Source organism: Dendrobates tinctorius, unplaced genomic scaffold, assembly GCF_039654945.1.
Source record: "Dendrobates tinctorius isolate UK_male_01 unplaced genomic scaffold, ASM3965494v1 ptg000138l, whole genome shotgun sequence".
Taxonomy (NCBI): domain Eukaryota; kingdom Metazoa; phylum Chordata; class Amphibia; order Anura; family Dendrobatidae; genus Dendrobates; species Dendrobates tinctorius.
Window position 1 is genome coordinate 18,527,524 of NW_027361806.1, and position 23,184 is coordinate 18,550,707.

Here is a 23,184-nt window from a genome sequence, read left to right on the forward strand (position 1 = left end):
CCTTAATATAGACATACCAATAATACCCGTCCTTAGTATAGACATACCAATAACACCCGTCCTTAGTATAGACATACCAATAACACCCGTCCTTAATATAGACATACCAATAACACCCGTCCTTAGTATAGACATACCAATAACACCCGTCCTTAGTATAGACATACCAATAACACCCGTCCTTAATATAGACATACCAATAACACCCGTCCTTAATATAGACATACCAATAACACCCGTCCTTAATATAGACATACCAATAATACCCGTCCTTAATATAGACATACCAATAACACCCGTCCTTAGTATAGACATACCAATAACACCCGTCCTTAATATAGACATACCAATAACACCCGTCCTTAATATAGACATACCAATAACACCCGTCCTTAATATAGACATACCAATAATACCCGTCCTTAATATAGACATACCAATAACACCCGTCCTTAGTATAGACATACCAATAACACCCGTCCTTAATATAGACATACCAATAACACCCGTCCTTAATATAGACATACCAATAACACCCGTCCTTAATATAGACATACCAATAATACCCGTCCTTAGTATAGACATACCAATAACACCTGTCCTTAGTATAGACATACCAATAACACCCGTCCTTAATATAGACATACCAATAACACCCGTCCTTAGTATAGACATACCAATAACACCAGTCCTTAGTATAGACATACCAATAACACCCGTCCTTAGTATAGACATACCAATAACACCCGTCCTTAATATAGACATACCAATAATACCCGTCCTTAGTATAGACATACCAATAACACCCGTCCTTAATATAGACATACCAATAACACCCGTCCTTAGTATAGACATACCAATAACACCCGTCCTTAGTATAGACATACCAATAACACCCGTCCTTAATATAGACATACCAATAACACCCGTCCTTAGTATAGACATACCAATAATACCCGTCCTTAATATAGACATACCAATAATACCCGTCCTTAGTATAGACATACCAATAACACCCGTCCTTAATATAGACATACCAATAACACCCGTCCTTAGTATAGACATACCAATAACACCCGTCCTTAATATAGACATACCAATAACACCCGTCCTTAATATAGACATACCAATAACACCCGTCCTTAGTATAGACATACCAATAACACCCGTCCTTAGTATAGACATACCAATAACACCCGTCCTTAATATAGACATACCAATAACACCCGTCCTTAATATAGACATACCAATAACACCAGTCCTTAGTATAGACATACCAATAACACCCGTCCTTAATATAGACATACCAATAACACCCGTCCTTAATATAGACATACCAATAACACCCGTCCTTAGTATAGACATACCAATAATACCCGTCCTTAGTATAGACATACCAATAACACCCGTCCTTAGTATAGACATACCAATAACACCCGTCCTTAATATAGACATACCAATAACACCCGTCCTTAATATAGACATACCAATAACACCAGTCCTTAGTATAGACATACCAATAACACCCGTCCTTAATATAGACATACCAATAACACCCGTCCTTAATATAGACATACCAATAACACCCGTCCTTAGTATAGACATACCAATAACACCCGTCCTTAATATAGACATACCAATAACACCCGTCCTTAATATAGACATACCAATAACACCCGTCCTTAGTATAGACATACCAATAATACCCGTCCTTAGTATAGACATACCAATAACACCCGTCCTTAGTATAGACATACCAATAATACCCGTCCTTAGTATAGACATACCAATAACACCCGTCCTTAATATAGACATACCAATAACACCCGTCCTTAGTATAGACATACCAATAACACCCGTCCTTAATATAGACATACCAATAACACCCGTCCTTAGTATAGACATACCAATAACACCCGTCCTTAATATAGACATACCAATAACACCCGTCCTTAATATAGACATACCAATAACACCCGTCCTTAGTATAGACATACCAATAACACCCGTCCTTAATATAGACATACCAATAACACCCGTCCTTAATATAGACATACCAATAACACCCGTCCTTAGTATAGACATACCAATAACACCCGTCCTTAGTATAGACATACCAATAACACCCGTCCTTAATATAGACATACCAATAACACCCGTCCTTAATATAGACATACCAATAACACCCGTCCTTAGTATAGACATACCAATAACACCCGTCCTTAATATAGACATACCAATAACACCCGTCCTTAATATAGACATACCAATAACACCCGTCCTTAATATAGACATACCAATAACACCCGTCCTTAATATAGACATACCAATAACACCCGTCCTTAATATAGACATACCAATAACACCCGTCCTTAGTATAGACATACCAATAACACCCGTCCTTAATATAGACATACCAATAACACCCGTCCTTAATATAGACATACCAATAACACCCGTCCTTAGTATAGACATACCAATAACACCCGTCCTTAGTATAGACATACCAATAACACCCGTCCTTAATATAGACATACCAATAACACCCGTCCTTAATATAGACCTACCAATAATACCAGTCTGTATTCTTCTCAACTTGGACCCTTCCAATATATTGCTAAGAAGGAAACCACTAATTCCTCACTTGATCAATGCCGCTAAAATAACCCATTGCACGACATTGGAAAGAAGCTGAAACCCTTCATGTAAAGAATGGTTAAAAGAAACAAATCAAATAGGCATATATGAAAAACTTAGACTATTTAATTCCAAAAACTCAAAAATTATTGACTCCTGGACCCGATGGCTAATTACTTCAGAAAAACCACCAGAAGAAAATTCATAACCCGTTACAATCCTAACATTTCCTCATGTCTATACCTTCGTCGGAAAGACTGCACTCTCAAACCTCTTATTCAGCATTATCATCTTAAGCAGGACACTCTGAAACCCTTAACCCCACCCTCCAACTTCCCCCAAGTGTCAACCCCCTCTACCTCTCTACTCTCACTTAGTTAGTGACCTCTGTTTAGTTTCTGAATACATTTGGCCATGCAAATAGTAACTTGTTCTACATGACATGGAAAAGATGCCATGTATTCTTTCTTTTATGTTTTTCCTGTTTGATAAAAAATTCTTAAATAAAGAATTTATATAAAAAAAAAAAAAAAACCCCCACAATATTCCAAATTATGATCTGATGACCAGTGCACCAGCTTTGCCGATGAGTTATAATTTTGAAGTGGAGATCTACCCAAATAGTTGGGTCAATATAGGTGGGTTGACGTTACAATTAAAATCCAAACCTGTGCAACTTCCACCACCCACGGGGCGGTCACTTGTTTTCCAGAATGTTTAAAATGACATGGATAAAATTATAATCTATTTTGCAGACCCCACCGATCATAAGAATGGGAGGACCCAAAGTCCCTGTGTGAATGGAGCAAGTTTGACAGCAACTCAATATATCGTCCATGAGAGTACTGGTCACACATACTCACTTCTACTCCACTGACATAGGGATTTTGGGACCCCCATTATTTGGATTGGTAGTGAGCATGTGTGACCGTCTGGCTAAAGGCATGCTGGTCACATATGCTCATTATTGCTCCATATGTAGGGAACTTTGGGACCACTGTTCTTGACAATAGTAAGGGTCTTGGCTTCCAAATATGCAGCGATCATTTATCATCTATTCTGTGTATAATTATTGTTTGAGATAGCCCCTTTATGGGTGAGGAGAACTTCGACTCCAGGCCTACCCAAAATGTTGGGTTATTATTCCAATGAACCCCGAGTGTCTCAACTTTCCGTCTCGGTTAGGAACTCTCTTTTGCTTGTTCTCTTGATATTAGGACTTTATGTGGGTGTGGTTTCATGCCTTATTGCATGTCTTTTTGATGGGATTAGGACTTTGCACCCCTAATTAAAATCCTCCTCTTTGCCATTGCCAATTTTTCAGATGATACCCTGGAAAAAAATGAGAGGCCCCCTCCAAGTTTAGAGATTGCTCCTGAAGTAACGTAACATTGTGATGGGTGAAAAATCAAAAGTCTCTGGGCAACTGTGGCCCAGATCCTTCTTGAGTGTTTCCTGAGGGACAATCTTGGCCCATTTAGTGTAGCAGGTAGCATAGCCTCCTTTGCATCCATAGATCGGGAACTTCTATAGATGTCTGAAGGGGGTGGATGACGGTCAGGTATCATGCACACGAGAGGTCCCCTTCTAGCAGAACGAGTGAGATGTACTGTAACAATTGCTTCTTTTCAGCTTCCTGAAGCTTTGCCTAACGGGTTACATTACCCACAGGCAGGTAGCCATATCCAAACGCTGATGGGATCGCAGAGCCTGCAGCACAGGTCAAGGGAGCAACCGCATTATGACGCTGGCATGAACAAAGTGACCATTCAGCAGTACCAATCTCCACTGCCCATCCAGATCCCAGCTGCACAAAGAGGCCCTCAGTCCGGACGCTGCTTGATACAAACAAAAGGACAGAGGAGTATGGATGGATATCCTGAGCAGGTGGGATCACTTCTTGCCTCTGTTTATATATTAATTTTAATATTGTGGAGTGTTATGGACATACTAATACCAAGGATGAGTACAAAGATGGCACAGCTGGGGGTCTTTATTAGCCCCTTCACTTACATTACAGTTCATAGCACCACCCAATTGGGGCACGGGGCACATAGAAAGACTGGGTCAACTACCACTGACTAACCGCCTAGATGCCTATTGACTATTGCAACTAAGTGGTTTACTGGCCAGGATCACCATTATCTCCCATCTCGACCATAGTAGTTGGAGCCTAGCTTTGTATAACAGTAATCTCCCGCTGCGTAAGGAGCAAGCTCAGCTTCAGAATTCTATGCAGTTCCTTGCATTTTTATAGTATTATTATATTTGTAACTACCCATTTACAGTAAAACGTTGCTCTTTTTCCTCTATAAATGTGCTAGTTTTGTGCAAAGGTAGTAATACATAAAAAACGCACACCAACCTATAGAATAAATTATTTATAACAAGTATCGAATGATGAAAATCTTAAAAGCTCAAACTATGGCAGAATTGCTTTTTTTTTTCTTTAAAGGGAATCTGTCACCTTTTTTTTTGGACTATGAGCTGCCGGCATCGACATCAGGGGCTTATCTACAGCAGTCTGTAATGCTGTATATAACACTCCGATGTAACCTGAAAGAGAAGAAAAAGGAGTTATATTATATTCACCGGGGGGCGGTCCGTTCTTGGTCCGATGGGTGTTGCGGTCCGGCGCCTCCCATCTTCATACGATGCCGTCCTCTTTTTCCCTTCCTGTCGTGGCTCCGGCGCAGGCGCACTGCTCTGCCCTGTAGAGGGCAGAGCAGAATACTGCAGTGCACAGGTGCCGGACCTCTCCCGACACCTGCGCACTGCAGGACTGTGCTCTGCCCTCAACAGGGCAGAGCAGTGCGCCTGCGCCGGAGCCACGACAGGAAGGAAAGAAGAGGACAGCATTGTATAAAGATGGGAGGTGCCGGACCGGACCGCGACACCCATCGGAGCAGACCGGACGCTGAGGTGAGTATAATCTAACTTTTTTTTCTTATCTTTGAGGTTACATCGGGGGCATATCTACAGCATTACAAAATGTTGTAGATAAGCCCCTGATGTCGATGCCGGCAGCTCATAGTCCAAAAGAAGGGTGACAGATTCCCTTTAATTCCCACTAGAAAAAAGTTAATAAAAGTTAATTAACAATTTATATGAAGTCCAAAAATACTGCAATTAAAATTATAACTCATACATACTGCAAAAAGACATTCTCTCAAAGAAAGAATAAAGAGTTTTCTGTCTCAGTGTGCCGCCATGTAAAAAAACTGGAAAAATTCATGCAGATATAAAGCCCAAAATAGGAAAGTGTATAAAGGATGACAGACATTTAAGTACACATAGCCTTAGCATGCATTTTAGTTTTCGTTTATTTTTTCTTTTAGCATTTTTTCCTTCTGATTTTCCATCACGCTTTTCCTCTTGAGATGCCGTTGTTCTAGATTATCTATATATGATGTCACATTACATCTTTATTTAATATAAGGTGCAGATGCTGTGAGCTGTGCAGTGTGTAATCACACACTTTATCAAAGCCGTAAATCAGCCGTCCAGGGCAAAGACACTGACCGCACTTAAGACTCAGGCGATCCGCTTTATTACGTCCTGATAAAATTATAGGAAATGCCATAAAATTGACAGTTTTCTCTTGATCTATGCTTTCATATCTTTTTAATTCCGCCTCAAGCACCAATCCTAAAAATGTATTTTGTATCATATTTGGACATAATTTTTATATTGTCTGCAAGTGTATGATTTTTGGTGGGAACAGACATTCCTGTAGAATAGCAGCTTAGTCCAGAGTTACATTTTTGCCTGATAGTCTTAAAGTGAATGTCCATCCACAAAAAATATTGAATTAATTTATTAGTACATCATTATGCCACCAATGCTTTATTTTGCTGCGCTTACACCATTTTAAAAGATAACATTCTGACTGCATGCAGCTGCCACTAGGGGGAGCTCTCTGCATACTGTTTATACATTGGACTCAATAATAGTACAGTGAGCTCCCTAGTGTTAGCTACAGGTAGCTCATGTGTTATATTTAAAAATTATGTCTATGAAGAGAGTTTGGAGCTCTAATACCCATAAAGATATATTAACTCTCTTAGAGACACATACATTTTTCAATTTTTCATTTTGTTTTTCTTTTTCTACTTTTTTTTTCTCTTTTGCTTTCTAATAGCCATAACCTTTTTATACTATAGCTGATAAAGTTATATGAAGTTTTTTTTTTGCAGTATAAGTTGTATGGTTTTCTTTTCAATTAATTTTTGAGTTCGTATAACTTGCTGATCTTTTTAAAAATTTTTTACATAGGCGGTGACGAACAAAAAAACATCAATTCTTCCACTTTACTGTTTCGTCATTCACTACAGGGGATAAATCTTATGAGATATTATTTATTCAGATTAACACAGCAGAAACTCATCAGCACTCCTTGATCACATCACAAGGGGCCGGTGACCACAAGAGGCAGCCCCTCCTATTCCTAAGCAGTCTGATGCTGTGACTGTTGTGAGATGTGCCAGCTGTATAACACAGCCGACACCCGCACTGTACGGAGTGGGCTCAACTCCTGAGTAAGTGCACACATCTGCTGTACATGCAGCAAAGGAAAATTAAGTATTTCTCCCAGAAAATAATTGCAATTACACGTTTTGTTAGACACAACTTTATTTCTTTTGTATGTGTGGGAGAAGGGGCCCCCGTCGAGTGTCCGGGCCGGAACCAAGAGGACCGTCATTTAGGTTCCGGGGCAAGTTGTTTCCAGGGGACAGAGTTCAGGGCCGGACTGTTGAGACTGACAGATGGCCTGGGGGAGGAGCCGATATAAAAGGGGAGGAGAACGCCAGTCAGAGTGAGTCAGCAGAACGGGGAAGAAGGAGCAGGAGACCGTGGGAGTGTGTGAGAGCCAGAGCGACATACAGAGGCCCGAGAGGAGGACAGAAGCAAGAGGGACACTTACACTGGACCGCAGGGGGACGGCACCGAGTCGGCCATCAGAGAACCGCTGCTCCGCTTCAACCCGCGGCCTGCCCGCGGACACCTGCGGCTGTTGCCGCCACACTCCAGCCCACGGCCTGCCCGCGGACGCCTGCGTGTTGTGAGTTCATTTTCCCCTTCATTACTGAGGCCCGAGGAACTCCCTCTTCTGGTAAAGAAAGGTAGTGAGCCTGATTGTCAAACACCTGAGGCTGATGATTGTGACTGGCTGAGTGGAGTTACGGACTGGATATAATGCTGCCGACGCCCTTCTGCCCTGCGGGTGATTTCTCTGTGGGATCCTTGGAGACCAGTCTGAATTCCTGCTCCTCCAAAGCTAAGTTTGCTGCTCAGCCTTTTGCTTTTGTGCTTTGATTTTGTTTTTGCTTTGTTTTTCTGGATTTTGCCATTCCCTGCTGGGGTGTGCTGAATTCATTTAGCTCTGTCTTCTGAAAATACCTGAGTGCTGATTCAGTTTTTGAAGCCTAGCTGCTTCAGGGCCTTTTTCATATCAGCTGGTTGGCTTTTGTCTTTGATAGGGTTTTGGCAGATTGCAGACAGCAGCCTTCCTTTCCTTTCCTATCTAGGTAGTTTTGGGGCCCCGTCTTTGCTCAGTCTATCTTTCTGTCTGTGTTAGTATTTTCATCTTGCTTCACCGTCATTATATGTTGGGGGCTGCCTATTGCTTTGGGGTCTGCTCTGGGGCAGTTTAGATTTCCCCTTTCTTTCTTTAGGCCTATGTATTTCTCCGACTGTGATCGAGGGGTCTAGGGCATCGTAGGAACCCCCCACGGCTACTGCTAGTTGTGTTGATAGGTTCAGGGGTCTGCAATCTGATAGTTGCCAACTTCTCTGGTTTTCTGGACTTAGCTTGTATTTCTGCTTTTGCCTCCTATGGTGACTCAATCATAACACCTGCGGCTGTTGCCACCACACTCCAGCCCGCAGCTGCAGCCTGCGCCGGTGGCTTGTCAATCACCACCCCACTTCGCGACCGCTTACCCCCGTCCGGGGATTGCGGCCCACCTGTCCAAGAACTCTTCCGGGGCCTGTTGTGCCCCTGCTTCGCCTCGGAACGCTCGAAGACTTCGCCAGTTCTTCAGCAGCTGGGTCCAGCGAAGAACCATCACCCAGGACGCCGAAGACGTCAGGACGGATAAGTGACATTATATAATTAAGGACCCGTAGTCGGCCATACCGCATTCCTATAGTGACCGGCCGTTGCCGGGGTAGTCGTGTTCATATATATCCGTGTTTGCTTGTGTTGAGTCCCTGCGAGGACAATCCCTGTTACCCGTTTGGTTGCTTAGACTAGTCACCTGATCTATACTTATAAAAAGTTATCACCAAAAGCATAAAGTCTCGCGTCTCGTCACTGCATCCCGCGTACCTGCCGGTACCGCATTTGGCGTAGTCGGCAGGATGCAGTCTCCGAGCGCCGACAGCGGCACACCCGACCAAGTCGGGCCGTAGGTGACGCAGGTAACGGAGGCCCCCGGTCCAGCATTTCTTTAGGGGCTATGCTAAGCAACCTGCCACGGTTTTCAGGCTCTAATACCATGCTGTGGAGCTGGACAGAGCACATGCGAGGGCTCTTCCGCATGCATCCGATGACCCCTGACTTAGAAGCCAAGGTAGCTCTCATGGCCTTAGATGGGGAGGCCCGGAATTCAGTAATGTTGAGGCCCCCGGGACACCGTAACACCTTTGCTAGGGTCTTGCGGATTCTGGAAGAAACCCATGGGGATCCAACCAATGCGGGAGAGTTGAGGACCCGGTTGTTCAGTCGAATGCAGGGAGAGGGGGAGACCATCACCCAGTATATGAATGTCCTCCATCGAACGGAAGGACGGTGTGGGGGGTGGGACCCATCGACATTACCTTACGTGACCTGATAGTGACTGGACTCCAAGACCGGTTAATCAAGCAGGCATTGCGGGAGCAGGTCCGGGTGAACCCACGTATGGCCTTCTCTGAGGTGGGGAGTCAGGCACGAGTACGAGAGCAGGAGCAGGGAATGACGGTCCCTGTGGGAAAGGTCCGGGGCATGGAGGCTTCCGTAAGCGCTGTTGAACCCCAGTGGATCGAAGAGATGAGACAAGAGCTGAAGAACATCAGAGGCAAGTTGGCCAAAGTGAAAAGGAGAACCGAATCCACAACTGGGCGGCCTAGTTCCAATGCTCGGCGTGGCCGTACCTCGCAATCCCGGTGTTATGAGTGCGGGGAGCCGGGCCACTTCACATGAGTGTCCGCGGCGTGGGAGATACCCACCCCGACGGCCATTAAACTAGAGGGCTCCGGGCAGGGGGGATGCCGCTCGGAGCCAGAATACACAACGAGGGGTGGTGGAAGTCCCGAAAATCTGGTCGCAAAATGTCTAGTGGCATGGGCAGAGGTCGAGGGCCGTGCCGTATGGTGCCTAGTGGACACGGGGTCACAAGTGACGACCATGCCGGCAACTTATTTTCGGCAGCATTTCCCTGAAGCAGCAAGGCCCCAGTGGGGATCCATGATAAGACTGGTAGCCGCTAACCAACTTCCAGTACCTGTCGCCGGAGTGGTATGGCTACAAATGACGCTGTGTGGTAAATCTCTTGGCCGCCGGGGAGTGGTCCTGACCCAAGGAGAAACTAACCACCATCATCCAGTTATCCTGGGCATGAACATACTGTGGGAGTTTGGCAATCTACTCCTCAATGACCCCACGCAAGAGACCCTTGAACCAGTGGGGTTCCCGCACGGCCCAAGGGCAGGTTTTCCAGCAGCTGGTGCAGGAGGCGCGAGTACTCCAGGACTGCCAGGAGGGCGAGGCGCTGGGCAAAGTCATCGCGCCTGCGGCTCCCCCGCTCGAGCTTCCCCCCGGGCAGACAGTGGTGGCCCTACCGATCCGCACCCCGATACCATTGGAGGGCGTGGAGATGCAGGTAGAGCCATGCTTCTCGGAACGTCTGCACCCTGGCATACTGGTAGCTCGCACCCTGGCATACTGGTAGCTCGCTCCCTGGCCACGGTGCGAGGAGGGACCGTCCTGGTGCGCTGCGTTAACCTGGAAGACCAAGATATCGTCTTGAAGCCCCAGGCCGAAGTGGCCAAGCTAGTAAAGCCTTTGGAGGAGGTGCCGCCAGTCCCGGCGGTCCAGTTAAAGGTGCAACCCGAGGATCCGTGGGCAGTAACGATACGAACCATACAAATGGCCGAAACCTCGAGCCAGGAGAAAGGTCGAACCGTCTTGGAAAGAATGCGGGCCGAACTCTCCGGCCTGACATCAGCCCAGCATCTCCAGGTAGAAACACTTCTTGGACAGTATTACGAAGTATTCGCTAGCCACGAGGATGATTTTGGGTGTACCACCGCCATCACACATGGAATCCCCACAGCAGGAACGGCCCCAGTCTGGGAACGATATCGACAAATCCCTCCACAGCTATATCAGGAGGTGAAATCTCTACTAGCACAAATGCTCCGGAAAGGGGTCATACGAGAAAGCCAGGGCCCCTGGGCGGCTCCCATCGTGCTGGTCCGCAAAAAGGATGGTACCCTTCGGTTCTGTGTGGACTATCGGAAGCTGAACGCCTGCACCATTAAGGACTCGTATCCGCTGCCCCACATAGAAGAGTCTCTGTCCGCCTTGGGAAAAGCAACGTACTTCTCTACTCTAGACCTGGCCAGTGGGTACTGGCAGGTGCCAATGTCGGAGGAAGACAGAGCCAAGACGGCATTTATTCTCCCTATGGGACTGTTTGAATTCAACCGAATGCCGTTTGCGCTGGCCAACGCCCCAGGAACTTTCCAGCGGTTGATAGAGCAGTGTCTGGGAGATCTCAACTTCGAAGCCACTTTGATATACAGTATCTGGATGATATCATCATCTATTCCGCCATGTTTGAGGACCACCTGCGGCGGTTGGGGCAGGTGCTCGGCCGGCTGCAGAAGTACAGGTTTAAGGTAAAGCCCCAGAAATACCACCTGTTTCGCACCCAGATCAAATATCTGGGGAACGTAGTCTCGGCTGAGGGCGTTCGCCGTGCCTGGAAAAGATTGCTGCCATCCAGGGGTGGCCTACCCCCGAGACGGTGAAAGACGTGCGGGCCTTCCTGGGGTTGGCCGGCTATTACCGTCGGTTCGTGAAGAATTTTGCACGCCGAGCCCTGCAGGACCTGCTAAAGGGGGCTCCTGCCGGGACGAATGGACGGAAAATTCAATGGCAGCAACTGTAAGAATATGCGTTTCAAGACTTTAAGGCTGCACTCTCAGGAGCCCCGGTGTTAGCGTATGCGGATTTCTCGCAACCGTTCATACTGCACACTGACGGGAGCCTCCAGGGACTAGGGGCTGTGTTGTCGCAGGTTCAGGATGGTCGGGAGAAAGTGATCGCCTATGGTAGCCGATCGCTGCTGTTACACCCGGTCCCCGTCCTGGCACTGCACCCAGGTCTGCCGCTGTTACACCTGGCCCTCGTCCTGGCGCTGTGCCCAGGACTGCCGCTGCTCTCCGTTCTGGGCACTCACCTCGAGCCTCTCATGCTGCTGCTCAGCGTTCTGTCCTTCCTCCTGCCTCCTCCTCCTGGCGTCCTGTGAGGAGATCTGCAGCTAAGACTATTAGGGCACGCCCGCCCACTCTCTTGCCTTCTTAAAGGGGCGGCTTGCATTATTCAAAAAATGCAGTCAACCAATGGCAGCGCACTGGCTGCTATTTCTGGCCTCTCTTCCATAGGGAGAGCGCCAGAGCAATGAGTATCTATCATTGCTACATCCGGTCCTCATGCTAACCTGTCTGCGCTGCATCTGCAGTCTCTGTGCATTGTCTAATGCTCTCTGTTTCCACAGCATATCAGTATCTTGTGTTACCTGGTTATATCAGCAACCATATGGGCCTAAGCCATCCCGTTCCACCTACAGCCATCTGAGTCCAAGGACTGTGTGAAGATCACTGGAATCGACTCCTTACCAACTAACCGGATCCAGGACCCAGCGCATTACCATCTCTGCCTCCGCTTCCATTCGTTACAGCTGCATGACTCCAAGCGTAACCCTGACAATTACAGCTCCTTTAAGCTCGAGCTCCTAGCGGGAGTGTGAGCCATGATGGAGCGATTCGCAGAGCACCTGGCGGGCTCCGAGGTAGTAGTGCGGACAGACAACAACCTGCTGGCCCATCTGGAAAATGCCAAGTTGGGAGCCCTGGAGCAACGGTGGGTGGCTCGAATGGCCAAGTTCAATTATAAGATCTTCTATAAAAGAGGGGCCGAAAATGTACATGCTGACGCCCTCTCCAGAACTCGGCATACAACTCCAGGGAGGAGTCGAGTCGACGAATTGGAAGGGGAAGAGACGCCGTTCGCCCTTATCCATGCCGTGATTACAGCGAGCACAAAGGAGGCATCCCATTCAGGACCCTCACAGGGATGCTGGAGCAACCACGGGACAAATGGATCCAACAGCAGAAGGAAAATGGAGAAATTGGGCTCCTGCGCCGATGGGTGACCACCGGCAAACTGCCCACTGATTCACAGAGACTCTGACTCAGGACATGTTGTTGATGTTACGCCAATGGGAAAAATTCACCATCAAGAAAGGGCTATTGTACCGTAAAGCAGTGTCATGGATGTCGTCTGATACAACCTGGCAGGTGGTCGTGCCTGGAGCCCTACTAGCCGAGCTGGCTAGGGAAGCCCATGAAAAGGGGGCTCACTTTGGTGCTCAAAAGACTTTGCAATGGTTGCAACAGATCGCTTACCATCCACGCTTGCACGTTGCCGTGGAAGAAGTTTGCCGGACCTGCCGCCCATGTGAGCTCGTCAAACCATCCGCACAACGAGCCCCGGTGCAAACAATAGTGACTTCAGCTCCCCTTGAGCTCCTAACGGTGGACTATTTAACCATGGGTCCCGCATACCAGGGGTATGAACATTGTCTCGTCATGGTGGATCATTTCACTAAGTTCGCCGTGGTCACCCCCACCCGAGACCAATCTGCGGAGTCGGCCGCCTATGCAATTTGTAAAAACTTCATCCAAGTATACGGCTGCCCGCAACGAATACACTCAAACCAGGGAGCGTGCTTCTTAGGAAAAGTCATGGAAGAATTGCATCGACTCTATGGTATCGACAAGTCCAGAACTACGCCTTATTATCCGCAGGGAAACGGAGCCTGCAAGCGATTTAATCGGACATTAATCCAAATGTTGCGCACGCTGGAGAGTGACCGAAAGGCCCGCTGGCCTGAGTATGTCCCTGAAATGGTGTGGGTGAATCGGGTGACCGGATACACCCCCTACTCGCTGCTATTTGGTCGAGAAGGCAAAGGAATCACGGAAGTGGACTTAAACCCAGAAGAACCCCAACCTTGGACCGGAGTATCATCATGGGTCCGAAACCACCAGCATCGGCTACAAACCCTCCACCGAATCGTCCATACAAAACTTCAGGACCTGGAGCACCCAGGGGGAGCGCTGCCTCCACCCACTGACTTCCGAACTGCAGATCGAGTACTCGTCCTAGATCAGCGGCCGCAAAACAAGTTAGACCCATGGTGGGAGGAAAACCCCTATCGAGTGTTATGCAGAGTAAGCCCCGATGGACCTGTGTATGAAATACAATCTGAGAAGGACGGTGTACCCCTCACTCGTACCGTGCACCGTAATATGTTACGTCCATGTGCATCCACCGACCCCACGTGACCCGAGCCTATCCCTCAGGTCCCCGACCCTCCGCCAACAGTCTGGGACCTAGATGACGAAGAGGACTGCCCAGTCATATCAGTGGACCCTCCAAGTAGGGACATGGCAGTAGACTCAGTCAGCCCGCCAGAGTCGACCAGCCAACCACCCTCCACCACCCCAGAAGGCTCCACCACAGTTGAACTCAGACGCTTCGAGCGGTCAACAGCTGACAAACCCCCCCGAACGTTTCGAACAGGACCAATTCGTATGGCGACAAGAACTGTCGTCTCCAAAGACCACTTCAAGCCGACTAAGGCCCTCGCCAGAGGACTGGCGAGCATACAGGATGGGGAAGTGTGGGAGAAGGGGCCCCCATCGAGTGTCCGGGCCGGAACCAAGGGGACCGTCATCTAGGTTCCGGGGCAGGTTGTTTCCGGGGGACAGAGTTCAGGGCCGGACCGTTGAGACTGACAGATGGGCTGGGGGAGGAGCCAATATAAAAGGGGAGGAGAACGCCAGTCAGAGTGAGTCAGCAGAACGGGGAAGAAGGAGCAGGAGACCGTGGGTGTGTGTGAGAGCCAGAGCGACGTACAGAGGCCCGAGAGGACAGAAGCAAGAGGGACACTTACACTGGACCGCAGGGGGACGCCGCCGAGTCGGCCGTCAGAGAACCGCTGCTCCGCTTCAACCCGCGGCCTGCCCGCGGACATCTGCGGCTGTTGCCACCACACTCCAGCCTGCGGCCTGCCCGTGGATGCCTGCGGCCGTTGCCGCCACACTCCAGCCCACGGCTGCGGCCTGCCCGCGGCCGTTGCCGCCTCACTCCAGCCCGCGGCTGCGGCCTACCCCTCGCCGCCCGCAGCCGCCCCACTCCCAACGGCGGCTGCGGCCAGTTCACTGCAGACGGCAGCCACTAGTTCCCCGCTCCAGTCCGTGGCAAGAGTCGGGCCGTCGCCCGCCTCGTACTCCCTGTTACAGCCGGTGGCTTGTCAGTCGCCACCCCACCCCAGAAGAGAACGGTCTGCGGACATGAGAACCAAAATTGTTGAATAATATCAACAATCTCAAGGTCACAAGTCCATCACCAGAGATCTTGATGTTCCTTTGTCCACGGTGCACAACATAATCAAGAATTTTACAACCCATGGCACTGTAGCTAATCTTCCTGGGCATGGATAGCAGAGAAAAATTAATGAAAGGTTGTAACACAGGATAGTCCGGTTGGTGGATAAGCAGCCCCAATCAAGATCCAAAGAAATTCAAGCTATCCTGCAGGCTCAGGGTGCATCAGTGTCCGTGCGAACTATCCATCCACATGTGAATGAAATGAAATGCTAAAGCAGGAGACCCAGGACGACCCCACTGCTGACACAGACATAGCAAAGCTAGACTGCAGTCTGACAAAGTGTATGCGAGTAACCAAAATCCTTCTGGGAAAGCGTCTTGTGGACAGATGAGACCAAGATTGAGCTTTTTGGTAAAGCACATCATTCTAGTGTTTACTGAAAATGGAATGAGACCTACAAAGAAAAGAACTCAGTACCTATAATCAAATTTGTCAGGCCCATTTTTGGGGTTTTGTGTGAAATTATATACAAAAAAATGTATAGAACAAAACGTGTAATTACAATAATTTTCTTGGAGATATACTTCATTTTCTGGAACAATTTCAAGAGCGTAAACACTTTCATCCATGACAGTATATGGCGGACATTGCCATTTCATCAGCTCAGCATGCTGGCTCTAAAATTAACAGGATGATCAAAAGTTGGGATGCATTTTAAACAGAATAAAATCCACTAAAGTCAATGAAAAAAAAAATAAATAAAGGCCTTGGTCTCAGAAAAGGACAACAGTCTGCTCTGTCCAGAAATTACCTGAATAAGATAAGTGATGACTGTATAGGAAAACAAAACACACAGTAGATTTCTAGGGGAATCTCTTTTTAGATGTTATGAATGTACAGACCTCTTTGAAAAAGAAAAAAAAATGATTGTGGTATAACTCATATAAATGCAGGAAATCCAAAATTCCATTCAGAAAAATTTGATAATGTATTTTACTAGGGAGCTCGTACAGAGACCCAAATCTCCTGCTATAATTCACACAGTCATATAGGGGTAAGTGAGAAGATTCTGGCTTCACACAGCCACCACTAGGGGGAGCCTCAGAGCCTAGGGAAAACAGAGTTCCATCTTTTCCCTTTATGGCTGAGATTTGCATCTACATAAAAGTTTTACAAACCCTTTACACCCAGTGAGAAAATTTGTAATGTGAGCATTTACCGTAGATAATGTGGTCATACTCCTCATACCTGACATACCTGTGACTGTCTTCCTCCATTTCTCCCCAGTACTGTGTGAGGATAGAGAAGAATCCCGGCCTCGGCTTCAGTATCAGCGGTGGATTAAGTGGACAAGGAAATCCGTTCAAACCATCCGATAAAGTGAGTGGGGGGCATCACTGTATCACCACCACAGTTATTCATTTTATGCCATTGAAAGGATCCTGCTATGATAAGTGCAGGTAAAGAACTTAGTCATTACAAGTAGATAGGAACTGAAGGAAAGGTACGTTCACCCAAAATACAGAATCATAGATAGTAATGATGCTCTGACATGCACCTCTGAAGTTTGGAGACATGTTTGGTATGACCCTTCCACCAATGTAGGTGGCGAGCCATGCACATGTTCACTAATAAACCTGACATCTGATCACCTCCCCATGGTCCACATAGTAGTCTCATTGACTGCTTCTACAGCCATGATAATTATTCACAGTAGCCGCTTTAAGGGGTCATAGCATATTGATAAGTTATGGATAGGATAGGTCATAGATATCAGACCGCGGGGATCGGACACCCAGCACCTCCACGATCAGCTGCTATAAGCTCCGGTGACAGTGGATGTAAACACTCCCAATGGAGCTGCAAACCGTTGTAGAGGCCTCCGCTGGCTGCTGCAGATGAGCTCTTATTCTTTTGATCAGGGACTGATCTGCTGTACGTGGCAGTGGGTGCCACACATAGGACAGAGTAATCGTTGCAGTTACACTCATTGTGTTTACATCTGGCGGCCGGAGAAAATTACAAATGATCGGTGATCTGGCGCCAAATCTAATGGCCTAGGTGTACGACTGGTTACATGATCCTTGGAGATCTCTGTCCTGGAAAAGAAGACAAACTTTAGCGTTTCTACACATACTGCAGTATACAGCGTTTCAGATGCAGTCCTGCAGTTTTCAGGCAGTCCGCTCTTTCCTTAATGCACTTCTATGTGGACCATGGTATTATGGGATACGTTAACAATCAGACCACATAGATTTGTTATAAGCGCACCCCCTCCCTTAGAGGGTGATATGGCAGAAACAAAAGAGGCAAATTTCTTTTTCAGTTTCTTGTTCCTCTGTGCTGCTATGTTTTGTGCTGTTTTTGTTTTGTGTTTTTGTTTTTTGTAACTGTTTTTAAATGAATCAATCAAGTCCATGAGTTTATAATTATTAATTCTATATGAAGGTAGTAAGGGGGTAGGGACACAATGAAACCAACCTGTAAAATCCAATATGACCAGTTTAGTCTTTTCCCTTAGTAGGGCACTATACCCTTATGATAATGACAGGGTTTGCAGACAGCAATCTAAAGATTAAGGACAGGTGCACAGGTTTTATATTTGGTATATTGATCGGATCACCTCCAGGGATTGATGTAGGCTGTCGAACCATATAAATTAACTTTCAAAAGTATTGTTTTTGGATAGACTCCTTTTGATACCTTAGATTTTTTTTTTCCCTTATGGTTTAGGAATACTTTTGCATCCAATTTGTTATTATTCCAGTACAGAAATAAAATACCACGCAACATTGACCATATGCGTGATTTAAAAAAAACAAAACTCTAAAATGTGACTTCAGCTCCTCCACAGATCTTTGTGTTTCCAAGGTTACAGACTACATGCAAACCCAGTGTAGTCAGATCCCATGGTCAGGAATTATTGGCTATCATCTGCTTCCTCTTCTACAGCCTGCAGGTTAATAAAAAGAAAAGTGGTATAACACCAGCCTGCTGAATCAGACTACAGTGACTGGTTTGTAGTCTGTTACCATGGAGACACGTAAGGTCTGCATAGGAGCTGTTTACACAAAACTGTAGGGTATTTTAAAGCAAAACCACATGAAAAAATATGTATTTTTTTTGTGTTGGATGCACTGTAGCGCTGCTAAAAGCTACAGGGTTGGACATAGACATCCATCCCTATGCATGGTCCTGCAGATTGAATGGTTATGTAAAAGCCTGGGTCTGATTAAGTAAGCATGCACTGGGATGAATTTACTGAGCCAGGATCAACAAGCACAGTAATGGGGGATGGCAACTGATTACTGTTCTCCATATGATCATCAGATCCATAGTAGCCCCATGTGAATGACCATCTGTGTGCAGTCAAGGTCGCCATTGTGTATCCTGTCCGTGTCATTGATCGTCCTCCTAACATCACATCTTCTGGTATTAGCCGTCTCCATTTCTTTTGCTGGACACCCAGAGGCATCAAGCTTGAGTAGTATTCAGTGTAGAGGACTAGTGAAAGACTCCTAACCTCTGTTACTTCTGACTTATAGGGTATCTTTGTTACTAGGGTTCAACCTGATGGACCAGCATACGGTGTGCTCCGGCCCGGGGATAAGATCCTACAGGTACGATTCTCCTAACTTACTTCTATGGATTTGGATTCATTCCGATTTACCAGCGTTTGCAAGGGAAAATGTGAACCTGGCCCCAGGACCGTCTGGAAATGATTCCACAACTCACACATTTAGGCAGCATTTTGCCAAGACTTGTCCCAGCCTCAGATGTAAAGGACAGTACATTGGTATATTGGGATCGGGCAACATATACCGTATATGGTGAATGCATGCAATTTCCAAAGGTGAACTGAGATCCCTAAAGGTAATAGACCTCTACCTGTGAAGGGTGAGTAACTCCTATACCCTTGACCTAGAGGTGTCCGAACCGGGGCTGGATTAAATCATGGACACAAGGATCCCACAGAGAAATCACCCGCAGGGCAGAAGGGCGTCGGCGGCCTTATATCCAGTCAGTCACTCCACTCAGCCAGTCATCATCATTAGGCTCAGGTGCTTGATAATCAGGCTCACTACCTTTCTTTCCATTGCCCAGGGTACCGTGCCCACTATGTCTCCTGAGTCCCCAGAAATACTAGGTAGAGGAAATGGGGGGTACAGAGTGTAGCTCCATGCACAGATAGTAATTCCTCTTATAGTATGGTAATTTGCATAGATGTTCGAATGCATCCAATATTCTGAAGTTCATGGCAGCCTGTATTCTGCAGCCTGGCAACAAGTGCTCCCATTATTGTATTCAATTCAGTAACCTTAGATTGTGTATGGAGGATGCAAACGAGAAAGGATGATTTGTAAATCGCAAGTAAAAGACCTCAACCCTTAGGCTATGTGCCCACGTATGCAGAAAATTTCTGCTTGAAAACTGGACTCCTTCCCAGAAAACGTGCGTTTTTTTCCGGTTTTCCGCGCGTCTTCAGTCTCATAGAAAACAGGTAAAAACGCGGACTTTTCCACAAAATTAATGAGCATGCTGCGTTTTTTACCACAAAGCGATTTTTTCGCTGAAAAAAACGCATCAATGTGCCCAAAAAGCACGGAATTCATTAAAATGAATGGGATACTTCTTGTATGCGATTTTGAAGCATTTCTACCAGGAAAAACAATTAAAAAACGCCAAAAAAACGCTTACGTGGGCACACAGCCTTAAGGATCAATTCATAGGAGATAGATAAATAGATTAGATAGATCTATATATATATATATAGATAATATACTGCTCAAAAAAATAAAGGGAACACTATTCCATTTGCAACAGACCATTTGTGTTCCCTTTATTTTTTTGAGCAGGATAGATAGATAGATAATAGATACAGTGGGTAAAACAAGTTTTTGACACACTGCCGATTTTGCAAGTTTTCCCACCTGCAAATAATGGAGAGATCTGTAATTTTTATTGTAGGTACACTTCACCTGTGAGAGACAAACTAAAAATAAATACCAGAAATTCACATTGTCTGATCATTACATAATTAATTTGCATTTTATTGCATTAAATAAGTATTTGATCACGGACCAACCAGTAAGAATTCTGCTCTCACAGAACTTGTTCTTTAAGAAGCCTCCTACTCTGCACTCATTACCTGTACTAATTGCACCTGTTTGAACTCGTTACCTGTATAAAAGATATCTGTGCACACAATCAATCACACTCCAACCTCTCCACCATGGCCAAGATCAAAGAGATGTCTAAGGACACCAGGGACACAATTGTAGACCTGCCCGAGGCTCGGATGGGCTACAGGACAATAGGCGAGCAGCTTGGTGTGATGGCAACAACTTTTGGCACATTAGAAAATGGAAGAAACACAAGATGACTGTCAATATTCCTCGGTCTGAGTCTCCTTGCAAAATCTGGCCTCGTGGGGAAAGGATGACTCTGAGAAAGGTCAAGAATCATCCCAGAACTACATGGGAGGACCTGGTCAATGACCTGAAGAGAGCTTGGACCACAATCTCAAACATTACTGTTAGTAACACATTACGCCATCATGGAATAAAATCGTGCAGGTCACACAAGGTTCCCCTGCTTACGCCAGCACATGTCCAGGCCTGTTTGAAGCTCGCAAGTGACCATCTGGATTATCTAGAGGAGGCATGGGAGAAGGTCATGTGGTCAGATGAGACCAAAATAGAACTTTTCGGTATCAACTCCACTCAGTGTTTGAAAGAAGAAAAAGATGAGTGCAACCTCAAGAACACCGTCCCAACCGTGAAGCATGACGGAGGAAACATCATACTTTGGGGGTGCTTTTCTGCAAAGGGTACAGGACAACTGCATCGTATTGAAGGGAGGATGGATGGGGTCATGTATCGCAAGATTTTGGCCAACAACCTCCTTCCCTCAGTAACAGCATTGAAGATGGGCCGTGGCTGGGTCTTCCAGCATGACAATAACCTAAAACACACAGCCAGGGCAACTAAGGAGTGGCTCCGTAAGAACCATTTCAAGGGTCTTGGAGTGACCTAGCCAGTTGACAGACTTGAACCCAATAGAAAATCTTTGGAGGGAGCTGAAACTTAATGTTGCCCAGTGACAGCCCCGAATCCTGAAAGATCTGGAGAAGATTTGTATGGAGGAGGGGGCCAATATCCCTGCTGCAGTGTGTGCAAACATGGTCAAGAACTACAGGAAACGTCTGACTCTGTAATTACAAACAAAGGTTTCTGTATCAAATATTAAGTTCTGTTTTTCTATTGTATCCAATACTTATTTCATGCTATAAAATGCAAATTAATTATGTAAGCATCATACAATGTGATTTTCTGGATTTGTCTTTTAAGAATCTGTCTCTCATAGTTGGAGTGTACCTATAATAAAAATTACAGACTTCTCCATTCTTTGTAAGTAGGAAAACTTGCAAAATTGGCAGTGTATCAAATACTTATTTTCCCCAATGTAGATAGATAGATAAAGATAACGAGAGGCAGCACTCCATTAATAGGCAAGAAGTGTGGACTTTATTAACCCATGTGCCTATTAATGGAGTGCTGCCTCTTTTTATCTTTACATATTTGTTAGATTATTAGATTATTAGTCCAGGAGGCTCGCACCGGGAGTCTAAAAACATTTTTTTGTTGTTGCATTTTGTGCTGCTTTATTTCTCTATAAATAGATTGATAAACAATACAAATCTGAAAGAGAATGAAGCAAATGTGAACAGGTAAAAACCGCAATAACTGTTTTATATGCACACCGACGTGCAGCAGCCTCTCTATGCAACGAGAAATATGCAAACATTGAATACATGGAATATAAACTACATTAATGCCATATAGAATTTACTTATAAAATATAGGTACTTTGGGAACAAATTGGTCAATTCGTGAGAACCCACCAGCCACAACAAGGCGACCTTTTTCTGATGGTACCCTAACTCCATCAAACCAAAATTGTACAAATGTATAGGGCAGCAAGGATCCAGGGTCTATCAAAAGCAGTCTCAGGTGGATGAGAGGAGGAGTATGGAGGCAAACAATATCCGGTCTGTATTTACTGCAGTCACAGCAGCTGATATCTGTTCACACTTGCTTTATTCTATTAGGAGGTGCTGGTCAGATTTTGTTTTTATGTAAATGATAACATGGTGACTTAGTGATTTTCACTGTTGCTTTTGATCTCTGTGGTCCTGTGCTCAAATTCCAAAGACATCTGCAAGGAGTTTGCATGTTCTCCCCGTGTCCGTGTAGGTTTCCTCCGGTTCTCCGGTTTCCTCCCACACTCCAAACACATTCTGATAGTGAATGTGGCTTGTGAGGTCCAATGGGGACAGAGATTATGATGTATGGAAAGTGCTGAGACATTAATGTATCTATATAAGTGAGTAAAATAAATAACTAGATACAAAATAACAAGCACCTCCTACCAGAATGAAGAGTGAATAGGTGAAAGCTGCTATGATCGCATACTATACATATCAAATAATACAGCAGCACTTATACAATGGGGTACTTAGGGCACAAACTGGCCAATTCTTCAGTGCCCGGCCAGTGTGACCTCTCTCTGATGGGACCCTAACTTTATCAAACGTCACTTTCCCAGGCCAAAAGCCTACAAATGTTAAGGACTGCCAATCACCTAACGAATAAGCAAAACACTCGTTCGTCGGGTGAAATGATCTTTTGGTTTGCACTAAAGATCATCATTCTCAGCAGCACATCGTTCTGTGTATGAGAATAATAGCAGGTCCTTCTGTGTGCATGTGAAGTGCCTGTGTAAGAAAACAAGTTGCTTATCGGTGGACATTTAGTGCCACTGGTTGGCAGGTGTAAACAGAGCCTTACGCTGATGGGAGGAGTGCTAACTAAATATGG

General features: G+C 45.9%; 1 protein-coding gene across 9 annotated transcripts in view; it reads left to right on the forward strand.

The window, feature by feature from the left end:
- Positions 1 to 23,184, forward strand: part of LRRC7 (leucine rich repeat containing 7) — a 445,778-nt gene that overhangs the window by 403,309 nt on the left and 19,285 nt on the right. For 5 of the 9 annotated variants that reach the window (XM_073544765.1, XM_073544770.1, XM_073544766.1 and 2 more), the window contains 3 exons: positions 4,270 to 4,524; positions 16,592 to 16,684; positions 18,850 to 18,924. In XM_073544765.1, the coding sequence (XP_073400866.1) occupies positions 4,270 to 4,524; positions 16,592 to 16,684; positions 18,850 to 18,924 (423 nt within the window). The remainder of the gene's footprint in view (positions 1 to 4,269; positions 4,525 to 16,591; positions 16,685 to 18,849; positions 18,925 to 23,184) is intronic. The other 4 variants (XM_073544767.1, XM_073544769.1, XM_073544774.1 and 1 more) reach the window with 2 other exon arrangements.